Source organism: Capsicum annuum, chromosome 9, assembly GCF_002878395.1.
Source record: "Capsicum annuum cultivar UCD-10X-F1 chromosome 9, UCD10Xv1.1, whole genome shotgun sequence".
In the NCBI taxonomy this organism is placed as follows: Eukaryota; Viridiplantae; Streptophyta; class Magnoliopsida; order Solanales; family Solanaceae; genus Capsicum; species Capsicum annuum.
In genome coordinates, this window is record NC_061119.1 from 46,093,156 (window position 1) to 46,109,145 (window position 15,990).

The window sequence follows — 15,990 nt, forward strand, 5'->3', positions numbered from 1 at the left end:
AACAAAGTCTTTGTTATCTGCATAATGTTAATAGTAAATTACATGTTTCAATTATTATTTAATTATTTATTAACTAATTAATACTCTTCTAATATAAATAAAATAATTTATAAGAAATAATTGTGACTGAAAAGAATCCTTTAATATTCACTTTAGATATTCAAATTTTCAGCAGTCATCTCACAAAATTTATCTTCTGTTTAAAAATAGATCCCCATAAATACATAAATTAATACAAAGCACTAAGAGTTAGTTGTGAGAACAAAAACACATATTTAAAATATTACACTAAGAAATTAAAAAGATAATAGAATTTTACATGTAATTATGTGATATTCATACCCATGTCTTCCACTAACCTATCACACAATCACCTCCACAAAAATATACTTATCAGTTTGTAACTTTTTTTAATACAATTTTAACTTTACAAATAAATCGCATTTCCTATTTTCAATCAAATTACAAAATAATTACTTATGCAGTTTTTCAAATAGATAGATTTAAAAAATCTAAAGTTCTATTTTTCTATATTTAAAGAAAACAAAATTCTTGATGCAGCAGGTTGGAGCGGATTGTATAAAGCAACTAAAGTAGTGCTAAGAACCTTTACTGGACCATGTCATAAGTCCATAGTTCATGACGGATGCAACAATTTCCTGAAAAACAGTAATCATTATGATGAAATCTATTTTCATTTCAACCTAACTAGAAACATTGTCCTCTACATACTAACCATATGGGATGAAATGTTATAGACAAATGAATGAGGATCCACAATGAAAAATTTCATAAACGAACTTTAATATACGACGCATTGGTGATTGTAAATTTAAATAACAACTAGGTGTAGGAAGTATCAAGATCAATGATACTGTAATATATTTTGTAACTATATCACTTCCTTCTTTTCAAATATAAAAATTTCAATCTATTATTTCACCATTCACTCTTTTTATGCAAGAAACTAACACTGTCAGTTCTCAAAAACATCTTCTGTAAATCTTGCTCCTATTACAGAATTATGTGGTTTTGAATATATTCTTATCGTCTATCAAATATATAATTATAAAAAGCAAGGTCAACTATTGTGTTATGTGAAATTATTTTTAAAGAACCCCATTTTTTAATCATGAAAAAATATATGTTGTACTTACACAAATAACATATATAGAAGGACCTCTATACGGACTTGAGAATCACAAACTATAAACATCCCTGCTTGCACCTTCGAATAAGCATTCAATTAGACACCTGTTAGGTTAGGAGAACTCACATGTATAACTAGACATTCTGCCAGTACGACTGTCATTATTCTTCTTCATCAAGAACTCGGTATTAACACCTGTTAGTGCTGAAAAACAAACAGAGAGAACATGTAACACCCCAAAAATAGGTCCTGAGACGTTACACAGTGCTTAGGACAACAAGTGATCCCAAGCTAACCCATGAGCTGGCATACTGATAAGTAACTGATTAAACATGTATAAAATGACAGAGTTTACTGTGCGGAAACATAACCATGATGGAATCTGAGAAAAATACAATACTGGTACACTTATACATTTTGATAAAATCTGAAAAGAGGGACTAAATTACATAACTGACTCTAACTAACATCTGTGAAGCCTCTACTATACTGATTATAGATAGCTAGGACATGACCCCCAACTATCCCAAATCAATACGACTAAATAAATAAAACAAAATAAAATACTACTCAAACTATATGACTGAATCGAGCCCTTGAATCAAGAGGACTCATCAACCTGCTGACTGAAAACTGTAATTTGTCTGCATATGGTATGCGTCCTACAACTGAACTGATACCTACATTATGAGATAATGTAGCACATAAACATATATGTGGATCAGTACTTTGAGGATGTACTAAGTATATGGGGTTGAATGCATAAGTAAAACATAATATCAATCATCATAATTTGTAAGACAATGCATGCTAAATGTAAAGACTCACATAACCTGAAATGTCTAAAATACTGAAGATCATGAGTAACAAATCATACTTTATAAATCTAGTGAGTCATAATATTTAGTTCTAAAAGTTGTACTCGCATTCTCTCTTTAAATCATACTGTCTAAGTATAGAAAGGACTCACTCTTTAAATCTAAAATTTGAAACTAATATCTTTTTGTAAAGCATAATTTGAGTAAGCTTTTGTGAGCTTTTACACTTAGTTTTATAAAAGCTTTTTGTTATTCTTTTCTGAGGAACTATTCTGAAAATCTTTACTATTAAGCTGTAAGGAAAAACACTTTATCTTAAGGCTTTAAACCAATAGACTATTTTAAGAGTAGGGGACATCTTTTGGGAGGTTCTTCTAACCGACAATACACCATGTGAGAATTCATGAAGTCCCACGACTGGACCCGGTTAGGTAGGCCTGTTCTACCCTTGCCATCGGAATAGAATATTCTAATCTGAGTGATTTCAATATGAGTCATCCACATAGAAGTGGGAATAATTTAATAATCTGTACCTACGGTGGCACGTAGTTCTGAGGTATGAATCCGTAGTAACTTATCCATCGCGCTGCTAAGTACTACTCCCAATCTCATGCTCAAACTCTTAAGAAATCCACTTTAGAATTTATACAAAGGTTTACAGAAAAACCAACTATGCTTTGCTTTTCTTTAAATCTCAAGTCTTCTGAAATAAAGTGGATTCTTTATCTAAAATCTGAAAATAATCTAGTCATGGGGTGCTTATAGTACAAACAATCTTGAAACAACAATCTTTAAATGGGGTCTATTGACCCAATCATCCATCACATGTTAAAACATCTAAAAATTCATACTTGGTAATGTAAACATTCATAAATCATCTTAAAATCTTGAAATTTAAGCTATATGCATGGAAACAAAAATATAATCATTGTTTCAACTTCTAAATCATGGAAAATCTCATAATCTTGAAAAGAATGATAATGAGTATAAACCCTAACTTGAATTTCATGAAAAATCATATAAATTACAATAAATTTGTAAATAAAATAAAGTTTTGGGCACAAGGATGAATGGATTATCCTTGTTCAAACCCCACATACCTTAATTGATGATCTTAGATGAAAATATTGTATCTTGGATTCCTATTGTGCTTTTGGAGATGAATTCTTGGAGTTCTTGTATTGGGAATCCTTAAATCTTGAATTTCTTTGGAGAATTAATGGAGGAATTTGGATTTCTTGGAGAGAAAGTTTGAGCTTTAGGGTTTTCTTTTGAGAGTGAATAGATGAAAAGTGAATATGATGAGCTTTGAATGGGTTAAATTCTCTGTTATTCACGACCTGGGGCTTGGAAAAGACCTAAGAGTCCTTTTTAAACTTTAAGTCGGAACTGAAAATGCTATATTTTTTCAAATTTGGTTGGCCAACGCAACGCACCACAGTCGCGGTGGATCACTGGAAAAGGAAGAATGGGAAATGGGTGCTCACCGCAATGCGTTACAATCTCGGTGCCCCTTGGATTGCTATTTTGGCCCTTGGCGTGACGCACCAGAATCGCGGAGTCTTACTGAAATGGGACAATTGGAAAAATGGGCTTCTCCTCAATGTGGGGATATCGTGGAGGGCAACTTAAATTTGACAATTGTGGATTTTTCCTTCTCCGCGACGCGCTGAGAGTACAGGTGGCACACTATTTTACTAAAAACGCTCTAACTTCTTCACCGAGTGTTAGAATTGGGCGAATTTGGTATCGATGGAAATCTTATTCAATTTTCCACATAATAAAAAGTTGAAATCTTGAAAATACCATATGAAATAAATAGTATTCATTTTTGAAGTAAATTCTTGACATTCTAGGGATGAATTTAAGCTAGGAAAAGTATGGGGTATTACAGAACACCAAGTAAATATCCTTGAATGGTTGATGAAAAGAATGCGTCACAAGAAGCCTCTCCACAACCTTTCACATGTAGTGTGTTCCCATTTGCCTGGTGTTCAACACATGCAAAAGATTTAAATTTGACCTATTTGTTGTATTAGTATTAATGACTGAATAAAGATTTAAATAAATCATCACAGTATTTACATCACACTATTGTGATAGAAAAAATATCACATCAAAGTTTAAAAATAATTTCAACAGTCCAAAGAATTTGAGTTCTTGAAAGTTGTGACTTTGTTTTTAGAAACATATTAGGGTCAAATATTTTTCATCTCAAAATGGAGTATTCCATACGTTGGAATAGATAATATACTTTATTTTGTTGAAAAGGTGTCAAAAGAAACAAATTATGATTTCTACTATATATGCATACTTGAAGATAAGTGTATTAGAGAGGAAAGTAATCGTTAAATTAAGCTTGAAATATAATGCAAACAGGCAGTATCAAAAAATATTTCATCAAGATGGCTCTCAAATTTATTTATGGTTGCTCCAGAAAAATAGTACAGAGGTTGTTCACATAACTAATTTGTTTGGCATATTTTTTAAAGAACTCCTTTCTGAGATATTACGTAGAATGACACAAATTATCTAGAACAAACTAAACTGTTACATCCATCAGGTAGTTCACTGCCAATCTTAATTTTATAATTGAACCAATCTATTACATACTCACAGAACAACATCTATATGAGCAACCACAGTGTCTGATAACAAGTAAAACCCGAAGGCTGTTCCCGTCCCTATTAGGGGAGATGCTAGCCATCTCTCCTTTCTACGAACACAAAGCAACGACAGTGGCATAACTATCTTTCATGATGAACAGGTAATGTTTCTAGTTAAATAACTCCAATAGATCACATTAATTTTGTATGCCAATTCTAACACCATACATGGTTAAGTTTCAGGTCGGGTCTCTAATTTATATGTATGACATGATTTGGCACGCTAAGTTACCACTTCATAAATCATAATAAATAGACAAAGAGATTCCATAAGCACCTGGCTTGTGGTTTTTCCAACAGCCGAAAGTACGATTGCCATCCACTGCAAGTTCGTAAGGTTCCTCTTAAGAAACAACCTAAAATATCAAAAAATGATTCCTAATTTACTTTACCTACTTCAATACAGGAAATAAAGAACTAATGCTGAATGAAAAGAAATAAAAAAGGGTAGGGAAACTAGGCAAAAAAGATAGCACCAAGCACCTGGATATTATTCTCGTAGTGATAATATTTAAGTTTCCCATTATCTGATAAGTTGATGTATCTACATAAGTCAATGTAGCGAACTGCACATTGTTATGGATGAGATAAATAATAAATGGAATTGGGTATAAACGAACATTCTTCTAATCCATCATCATCTTAGGAGGCGGTGAGCTTTGTATTTCTCTCCAAAGAAATACCCTGGATACTATAAGCTGCAAGATGACAAATAATTGAATGAGGAAAATCTCAGGAAAAATCCCGAAACAGAGAAGTAAATATCATGCAAGAGTTGTTACTATATAGAAAATATACCCACTCAATGCCCTCTTCAGAAGTCCCTTCAGAAAATAGATATTCAGTTTGGATCATCCATAATTTTGAAGAGATTTTCTAATTAATGATCATTACAAAAAAATTTTGAAAAGGAAACAAGAGGATAGCCATATAAGAGTTTATTTCATTAATTTAGAGATTAAGAGAGAAGCATTCTATATCAAATGCAGTCTAATATGTTGGATGCATTAAAATGGTTATACGTGAATTCACATTCAAACTTGCATCTAGCAAAATAACCAAACTTTGAATTCATATCCTGGGCCTAAAATTCAAATCCAGCAGAACAACCAAACCTGCATCATGATAATTCAAAATCACTAAACCATCACATGATAACATAGCAAAACAATGAAACCACACTCCTCAAAGTGACAATCTTTAAGTTGCCATTATTTGATAAGTCGATGTATCTACATAAGACAATGTAGCAAACTGCACATTTTTGTGGATGAGATAAATGATAGATGGAATGATTTTGAGTTGCATTGGGAACTGGAATCAATAGACCAAATAAAAAAATGACTATAGACTAGAAGGAGGAAGTGACAGATCCAAAAATAGCTTACACACTATTCAAGTATTACTAATTGTAGAACTAATCCTGATTCTACCACCAAAGCTAGGTGAAATTATGTAGACTATGCAAGCCAGCCATGCCTTTTCAACTAGGAGATTAACCTCTACTGATTTACCAACTGCATATGCATTCTATCCTTCAGTAACATATATTCCTGTCAAAACAGTGTCTAAAACAGTACCCTTCACTAAATCAGTTGAATTATGCACATCATTTGGAACTTCGACTGATGATTTATCAGCATTCGAACTAAATTCTCCCATATACAAATCTTGAGACTCTAGTATGTAATTAGCTGAAGAGTTGATATTGTCCACCTGCAGTATAGGCAATTTGTTCAATATGAGTCTACTTATTCACATCGTTTATCGACCCACTCCCTAAAAAAATACAAACAAAAGTAGCAACCAAAAAAGAAAAAATGAACAGCTTCCCTCTTAGAGGAGTACCTCTATCTCATTATTATGTCCAGGAGAATCCAATCTTTAAGCACCATTGAATTGCGAAGAAATCTGATGCAAAGAATGATGTGTCTGCACACCTGAGAGGTAATTCTTATCCACAGATTGAAGTTTCTACAAAATTATGGTGGATCAAGAATCTAGGCATACAAAATAGGAGAAGAATTACAAGTAATCATAAGCAATAGATTCGGTTTCTTAACCTGTCCCTCTTTACTTGAAGATGGAACCTTGCATCCTGTGTTTTAATTCCTTGGTTTACATTAATATCACTGTAATCTGAATGAAGAGTTTGTCCATTAACAGTTGTTTCATGATCATACTGAGAATCCGATCTTTGAAAAGTTAACTAAGGTTGCACGGAGTATGGATTGTCACTAGAGATCTGTGAATCCTCTGGTGCATCCTTGAAAACCACAAGATTAGTAATTAACCTTTACTAATCAGAAGTAACGAGGAGAACTAGATCAAAATTCTCTACTTTACCTGTTGATTTGGAAGAAGTATGTAATAAGTGAAAATGTCCAACATGAGACTGAGGAACATGTAATGGTAAAAGAGAAATTCCCTGTTGATGCATTACATATGGATACAAAGCCGTAATTTGTTCGGCTGGAAGGTAGGTCTTCATCCTAAGTAAGGATGAAGGAGAAACTGTCATCACATGCATAAAAATAAGAAGGTGGAATGATAATAACAAATAAATAGAAGGTGAAATGACATAATGATATGATGAAAATAAGAAAATATGGCAAAAAAAGTGATGAAACCATAACTTCTAAATGCATAAAAACCAACAATACTGTTTAGCAAAATATCTATTCACTATCGCCTCTCTACAGCCTTTCACCTGTGTTGAATATCAGGTAAATGTGGAACAACGTAATAGTGAAAATAAATACCAAATAAATGGTAGAACACACTACTGTGATAGAAAAAAAAATCACATCAAAGTTTAAGATTTCAGCAGTCCAAAGAATTTGAGTTCTTAAAAGTTGTGACTTTGTTTTCAGAAACATATTAGGGTTAAATATTTTGTTATCTCAAAACGGAGTGTTCCATACGTTGGAATGGAGAATATACTTTATTTATTTGAAAAGGTGTCAAAAGAAGCAAAATTATGATAAGTCGATGTATCCACATAAGTCAATATAGGAAACTGCACATTATTGTGGATGAGATAAATATAATAGATGGAATGATTCTGAGGCGTATTAGGAACTGGAATCAATAGATCAAAGAAAAAACAACTATAGACTAGGAGGAGGAAGTAACAAAATCCATAAACATCTTACGCACTATTCAAGTATTACTAGCCCTAGAACTAATACTAATTCTACCACCAGAACCAGGTCGAATTGTGCGGACTATGCAAACCAGCAATGTCTTTTCATCCAGGAGATTAACCTCTATTGATTTACCAATTGCATATGTATTTTGACCTTCAGCAACATATGTTCCTGTCAAAACAGTGTCTGACACAGTACCCGTCAGTGACTCAGTTGAATTATGCACATTATTTAGAACTTCGACTGATGATTTATTAGCATTTAAACTAAATTCTCACATATGTAGCCCTTGAGACTGTAGCATATTCAAATCTTTGTGGTGTTTTACAAATGGACGTGCAATTGCCCTACCAACAATCATGTTCATCATGGGCGTCTATCTATTACAAATACAATAATATGTTTTAATAGCTTTAATTCAAGCTACGCCGTGATCTCAAATTAACAAAGGCAAAGTAAAACAGCTTCATAAACACCGAACTCTAAGAACTCATGATTATCAAGAAAGCTCTGAATAAAAGTTATGATCTTTGCACGGGTCTTAAATATGTGCCGAACCTCTGCATTTATCATCAAATCCAAATAACGCTGCCTATATCGTGTTTCCTGGATATAAAGAACAAATGAACCTCAAGAACACATCGGAGGAATACAATATTTTAAAGGAGATAGGAAGAAAGCAAGATAATTGAAAATCTTCCTAAAAAAATTGAGATGCATAAGATACCTGATCCTTTAAAACATATGTATCTGGATTGCGGCCACTTCCGAGGACCCATGCTTCAGAATTCTGCAGCATAATTAGAGATAGATCAATTAAAATGGAACTGGTCTTACACACAATCCAAAAGAAAATTCACTAACCTTAGTATTCTCTGTATGGGCACCTCTCTGCCGTGGCATCATATGAAGACAATGAGATAAGACTAGGGGTGTGCATCGGTCGGTTCGATTCGATTTTACGTGTTATTAGTTCAGTTTATCAATTTTTAGTTTTTAAATATGTAAAACCAATAACCAACCAATAAGATATTTTCTTATCGGTTTCGGTTTATCGATTTTTGGTCCTTAATGGTTCGGTTTTCTATTTAACCAATAAGAAAATACTTATAAAATAGAAATAGCAACAACTAACATAAAAAAAAAAAAAAATTTAAATACCGCCAAAACCTACGCAATGCATTTTAGTTTACAAGAATCTTCAAACTTGAACTGACTATTAGTTAGGAAAAAAATTGAATCCTAATTGTTGGAAGCTTTAAATGCTTCAAGCTTTTCATTACGATAATAGCCAAACTTTATATTATTCCTTTGTTGCCCTAAATAGGTTAATACTTTGTGAATCACTGAATTGTGAATTAGTAGTGCATATAATATATATACATACACATCTCTCTCTCTCTCTATATATATATATATATAGAGAGAGAGAGAGAGAGAGAGAGATAAAAAGAGAGAGAGAGATTTATATATATAACATAAATAGGGATAAAACAATAATTTAGTGTATCCTTATTGGGTTATCAAAACTGATTTACCCAATAAATTTTTTTATAAAATCAATAAAAAATCGTTAATTCGATAACCCAATACCAATAACCCAATAACATTTTTATCGGTTCGGTCAGTCGGTTCGATTTTTGCACAGCCCTAGATAAGACTTAATGATTTGAGAAAAATATTCAGCTCTCTCCTTTTACTCTTGCCTGATGAATGGGGTATGAAGAATTAGAGAATATGATGCCAAACCAAAACATCATTATCATCATCTCCTGAGATATTTGTATAAACTACACACCAAGAAAGATATTCACCAAGCAATTGCAGAGTAGACAATATTTGAATTGAGAGACTATGGCAAAACTCAGAAATTTAAATGCTTGTAAATGCAAGAATATGTTTTATATTCAACATGAACCACTGCTCCTTTAAGAGAGAGCTTGACAAAGTCAGCTATGGTAATCATGGTCTGGTAGAAGAATTTGTTCTGTTTAGGCATAATGTGTTGGTGGGAGATAACATGTATACATAGTAGTTAAGATGCCTACAAACTGACTTAGACACCACCATTATAGAAAAAAGCAGTAGATTTCAAAAGTACAACTCTTTCACTCTGCTACAAAGAAAGAAACATTAAATTGACTGCTTTAGTAATGTACATTTAGAATTACCTGTCCATCTTCAGTCACTAAAGCTATATGTCTATTCTTTGGATTTTTTGGATCTTTCCAACATAATATATCAATAGATTGATCAGTACCCAAACTATGATAATATACTTACTGGTGTAAATTTGCATTTGTCTCTGTGGCAGCCTATAAGTTTTTGTCGTTCCTCCAAAGAAATAATCTTCATCATACTTTAGAATTAATCACATAGATAATGAAAATCTTCTTACACTATCAGATCATCTAAAAGATACATAATTAATGATAACTATCCATAATAAGAGCCAGTCGACTAAATTTTACTGATCAAGTAAATGTTATTTATCTACAGATAGAAGTTAAACTTTGAAACTCAACTTATCATCTCTATTCTTACTTGGAAGTTGAAAATATCTCAAATTATGCTATTGTCATTTTCCACAAGTAAATGTTGTTGATTGCAACCTCAATAAACACCAACCTCTAAGATGCTATACCCATTGCCATATTTTCTACTTTGGACTAAGCAACTATTAAGCTTTTTTTTCATAGATATTTGTCATTGTGATATGGATACACCAGTAATATTAGCAACGGTGTAAATAATACATTCCATTCTCACTCTAAATAACTATCGTTATAACTATGTAGACATTACCATATGTAAAAACAATGACATGCTTTTTTTTTCATGTACTTATATTTTTTTCATAAATTTAATTATTGTATTAAACTTATTAGTATTATTATCCTTTAAGTGAACTCTTATGAAACTGATGTACCGATAGTGCAAAATCAAACTTTATTCATTAAAAGTTTAAAAATGGCAATTACATAGTAATAACCTGTTTTGAAAGTGTCAATAATAGTTGATATTTCAGATTACTTATGGTTCCTCTGTCAAAATTATCACCAGATTTTATCTTTCTTTTAAAATCTTTCAAATTTGCATATTGAATCAAAATTTTGAAGTCCTTATATATGAAAAATAAAAAGAAATTTGTTTCATCACTAAGCAAATGCAACATATAGAATAAAAAATGATGTAGACAAGGCAATTTTAACAAAGGTATCATCTTTGATTACCACTCACATCTCTAATTTATATGCAACATCAGAAATTATTTTAATATTGCTCGAAATAATTATTTTTTTCTTAAGGGATGAACTAAAATAACACACAAATGTCTTCTACAAGAAAAGGTGAATCCTCAAAGTACTGAAATTATTCTGTTGAGAGTGAAGAAATACCAGCACCATTGAATGATATAACAAATGGTGAGCGACAAAATCCCTGATTTAACATAATTTAAAACTTACTTTGTAATACTCTTCTTATATAGGTATGCAGGTTGACAACATATTGCCTAATCTAAATGTATTACCTAAAGGTAATAAACTTTATTAGTGCTTTAAATTTTTCATCTGAACTAGATCCTAAGTTAAAACTTTGTTACTTCAATATGATTTTGCAAATAATACAGTAATATACTTTATTTAATTTGTAGATGTCCAAACACATAATTCTCTGCCAGATTTAAATAAAACTCCAATAATGGAAGGTAAGTATTTTAAGTTCTCATAAGTTATCAGTTAAAAATAATATACATTACAATACAGACAACTAATTAGTGTATCGTTTTTACTAGAAATAGAGACAATAATAAACAACACTGTCGTACAAGGTATGTGCCTAAAAAATATTTATTTATCTTTAAAAATTACATTATATTAGAAGTGAGTTTTTGAATCAACAATCTTTAATTTACAAAAAGATTATTACATTTACATCTATATACAATCATAAATTTATATACATAACAGAACAACTTCAACATAACATAGAAGATGAAGGAGAAGAGGAGTATCCAGGTATGACAATCATACTTTGCTTACTTCTCTTACTAATTAGATATAAAACTATCTTGATAAATATAGATAAATATCAAAAATTCAAACGTATTAATTGATTTTGCCATCACTTTCTATAGATGTTGATGTTGAATGTGGCGACATTTGCATTGAAGGTTCTTCTGAAAAACTCTTGATTTAAGATAAAATAGTTTGATCAATTAAACCTATAATGTTATATCTTTAACTATATACACTTGAAATTATAGAATATTGGGATATAGGAGATGCTACATATGAATGTGGAAACTGTGGGGCTATTTTTTGGTATGAAGAAAGAACACACAGGCATTACAAATTGAAAAAATTAATTTTCACGTTGTGCTGTCAACAAGAAAAAATAAAGCTTTCATACCTTAAGAAGCCTCCTCAAATTTTGAAACAACTATTGTTTGGATCAGATTAGAGAATCATCGGTTTTAATATCACCATATTTATGTCTACCTATATTAACCTTCTTCATTATGCAATTTTTTTACTATAGGTCCTAAATGTAGTCATTTTCGAGAAAAAAATAAGGAGTTATAATTCTATGTTCTCATTTACATCAATGACAGTAAAGGTGGATGCCTCAATCAATCAGACATGAGGGCCAAGAACATTCAAATTATTTGGACAAAATTATCATCAAATTGGTAGCTTACGACCTCCTGAAGGATCTACTCCAAAATTTTCACAGTTGTATATTTATGATACAGAAAATGAAGTTTCAAATAGAATTAATTCAGTCGGGTAAGTATTGTAACATAATTATATAATTCTATGAAATTAAAAATTACTCTAAAGATCTTACTAATATAATATATCTTTTTTTAGAAGATAAAGTTTTAATCTTATTTGTCTTTTGTAGTCGTGGACAAGATGTTAATAAGCTCATGTTGAAATTGTTTCTGATCTAAAATAAATGCTTGACGACAATAATGTGTTGGCCAAGACTTTTAGAATGGTGAGAGATAGATTTCAAGAAAATGACTGCTCCAATGTGAAGTTGAAACTAATAGGAAAAAGAGTTAATGATGGTAGAAGATACAACCTACCAACAATACCAAAAGTAGCTTGGGTTGGAGATTTTGATGTTTCAAAATCTAATTGTGATATCATTATAGAAACACAATCTGGATAGCTGCAAAGGATCAATGAACTGAATGTTACATACTTAGGACTACAATATCCTTTAATTTTTCTTTATGGTGAAGATGGGTATAGAGAGGACATTTCTTTAAGTTCGGGTAATAAGGGAAGACAACGTGTTAGTATGCGTGAGTTTTTTTCTTACAGAATTCAAGAAAGAAAAGGTGAAGTTCCAACCATTGTGGCTTTAAGAAGATTATTTCAGCAATTTTTAGTTGATACCTATACAACGATGGAATCTTCTTGGCTGAAGTTTATTCGGACACATCAAAAATAATTTAGAGTTGAGTTTTATAAGGTCCTATCACATGTAATTTTATATGGAGACACTGATCCTTCATCCAAAGGTAAAAGAGTATTTTTACGATCAAGTTTCACAGGAAGTGCACGATATATGCTTCAGAATTATCAAGATACTATGACAATATGGAAATGGGTTGGATATCCTGACCTTTTTATCATATTTACTTGCAATCCTAAGAGGTCAGAGATTACTAGATTTATAGGAAGAAGGGGGTTGAATCCTGAAGATCGTCCAGCTATTCTAAGTAGGATATTTATAATTAAATTGGACCACTTGATAAAGAATTTGAAGGCCAATCAAGCACTTGAAAAAGTAAAAATAGGTTTGTCATATTTACTATTTTATTTGAATATACATGAGGACACTCATAAATTATTTTATATATATTATTATAATAATTTATTTCTAATAAACTTACTTGATTTATAATGCAGTGATATATACCATTGAGTTTTAAAAAAGAGGATTGCCTCATGCCCATATATTGCTTTTTCTTCATGAAAGCAATAAATTTCCCTGTGCATTAGATATTGATAGAATAAATTTAGAAGAATTACCAGATAAATTCAATGATCCTCATTATTATAATGCTGTGAAAAATATGATGATGTTTGGCCCATGTGGTTCTACTAGCAAATTTTTACCGTGCATGCAAAATGATAAATGTACAAAGCAATTCCCTAAAAAGTTTGTTCACACAACAATAGTTGATGAAGAAGGGTATCCTATTTACAGAAGAAGAGATAATTGTAGAATCATTGAGAAAAATGATATTCATTTGGATAGTAGATATGTGGTTCCACACAATCGTAAGTTGTTGTTAACATATGGTGCTCACATTAACGTGGAATGGGGAAACCAATCAAGATCTATTAAATATTTATTCAAGTATATCAATAAAAGATATGACCGTGTGACTGCCGCTTTTTCACAAAATATACATGCTAATGGTTCATCACCTGTTAATGAAATCAACATGTATTAGGATTGTCGCTACATATCACCATATGAAGCTGCTTGGAGAATATTTAAATTTTTAATTCGCCATAGAAATCCACCATCCAAAAGACGATTATTCCATCTTGAAGATGAACAATATACCTTTTTTTCTGATAAAGATCCAATTGAAAATGTTACCAATAGACCAACTGTTAGGGAATTTCAATTTTTAAGTTGGTTTGAGGCTAACAAAACGTTTCCAGAAGCAAGAGATTTGACTTACGTAAAATTTCCTCTTAAATTTTGGTGGGACAGAAGTTCAAGAAAATGGGAATGGAGAAAAAATTCTGTATTTTCTATTGGGATGATCTTCTTTGTTACTCTAGGGAGTGAGGAGATATATTATCTCAGGTTGTTATTGAATGTAATTAAAGGGCCAACTTCCTATGAAAAACTTAGAAGAATCAACAACAATGACCATGCTACTTTTAGAGATGCATGTTATGCACCTAGTTTGTTGGATGATGATAAAGAATACATCGATGCTATAAAGGAGGCAAGTACTTGGGGAATGCCATCTTATCTTCGACAATTGTTTGTCATGTTAGCTAATTCAATGTCACGACCTGAAGTTGTTTGGCAAACATCATGGCGGCTACTTTCAAAAGATATTCTTTGTGAAGAAAGAAGATTATTGGACAACCTGGGTACAAATAATATCATTATATAATAACAAAAGTATTTAAAATCTATTTCTATTTATAATTTAGTTAATTTTTTAATTTGCTATTCAGAATAAACAAGATATCAATATTGATATCTGAAACAACTTTATTACTCCTTCATTTCATTGGGTTATCTCACTTTAAAAAAATAAATTATTTTCATAATATTAGAATCATATATTTAACATATACCTTCAAATGCATATTTTACTTCTAATTTAGTGTAATTCATGTAGTTCATTGATCTATTATATGTAATCGTATTGTACAAAAAGCCTTCTTAACATGTATAATTTTTATAATAGTAGAATCGTATATTTAAAATATTTCAATATTTTTGTCATTCAGAAGCAGATCTAACAGATGATAAATTGAAAAATCGTTGCTTGCAAAAGTTTGACAAGATTTTAAGATGTTGTGGAAAAAGTTTTAACGAACTTTCAACAATGCCAAAACCATATGGTCATGAAGAAGTTGATGGTACCAATACACTCATTAATGAGAAATTGTGGTAGAATAGACGCAATTTGACACAAGAATATCAACAACTATTAATGCAATCGACAGCTGAGCAGAAGTATGCATATGATAAAATCATGACTGCAGTGAATGAAGACAAAGGGGGGTTATTCTTTTTATATGGTCATAGAGGAATAGGCAAAACTTTTCTCTGGAAAACATTATCTGCTGGCATACACTCTAAAGGTAATATAGTACTAAATATTGCATCAAGTGGTATTGCATCTCTATTGTTACCAGGAGGCTGGACTGCTCATTCGAGATTTGCAATTTCTCTTAATATAATTGAAGATTCAACATGCAAGACAAAGCAAGGAAGTCCATTAGCTAAGTTGATGGTTAAGGCGAAGTTTATCATTTGGGATGAAGCACCAATGATGCATAGATACTATTTTGAAGATCTTGATCAAACTTTAAGAAATATTCTAAGATTTAAAAATTCATCAAATTTAGATCGGCCATTTGGAGGAAAGACGATTGTTTTTGGATGGGATTTTAGATAAATCTTGCCGATAATTACAAAAGGCACTA

General features: G+C 31.3%; 1 protein-coding gene and 2 pseudogenes across 1 annotated transcript; 1 reads left to right on the forward strand and 2 right to left on the reverse strand.

The window, feature by feature from the left end:
* Positions 1 to 1,272: 1,272 nt before the first annotated feature.
* On the reverse strand, positions 1,273 to 8,686 carry LOC107841585 (annotated as a pseudogene).
* On the reverse strand, positions 4,586 to 4,694 carry LOC124887567 (annotated as a pseudogene).
* A 2,799-nt stretch (positions 8,687 to 11,485) lies between the features above and the next one.
* Positions 11,486 to 15,962, forward strand: LOC107841584 (ATP-dependent DNA helicase PIF4-like). The gene is made up of 4 exons (XM_047396234.1): positions 11,486 to 11,492; positions 14,602 to 14,922; positions 15,289 to 15,420; positions 15,508 to 15,962. Exons 1-4 carry the CDS (start codon positions 11,486 to 11,488, stop codon positions 15,960 to 15,962), a joined length of 915 nt encoding a protein of 304 aa, XP_047252190.1.
* Positions 15,963 to 15,990: the final 28 nt, after the last annotated feature.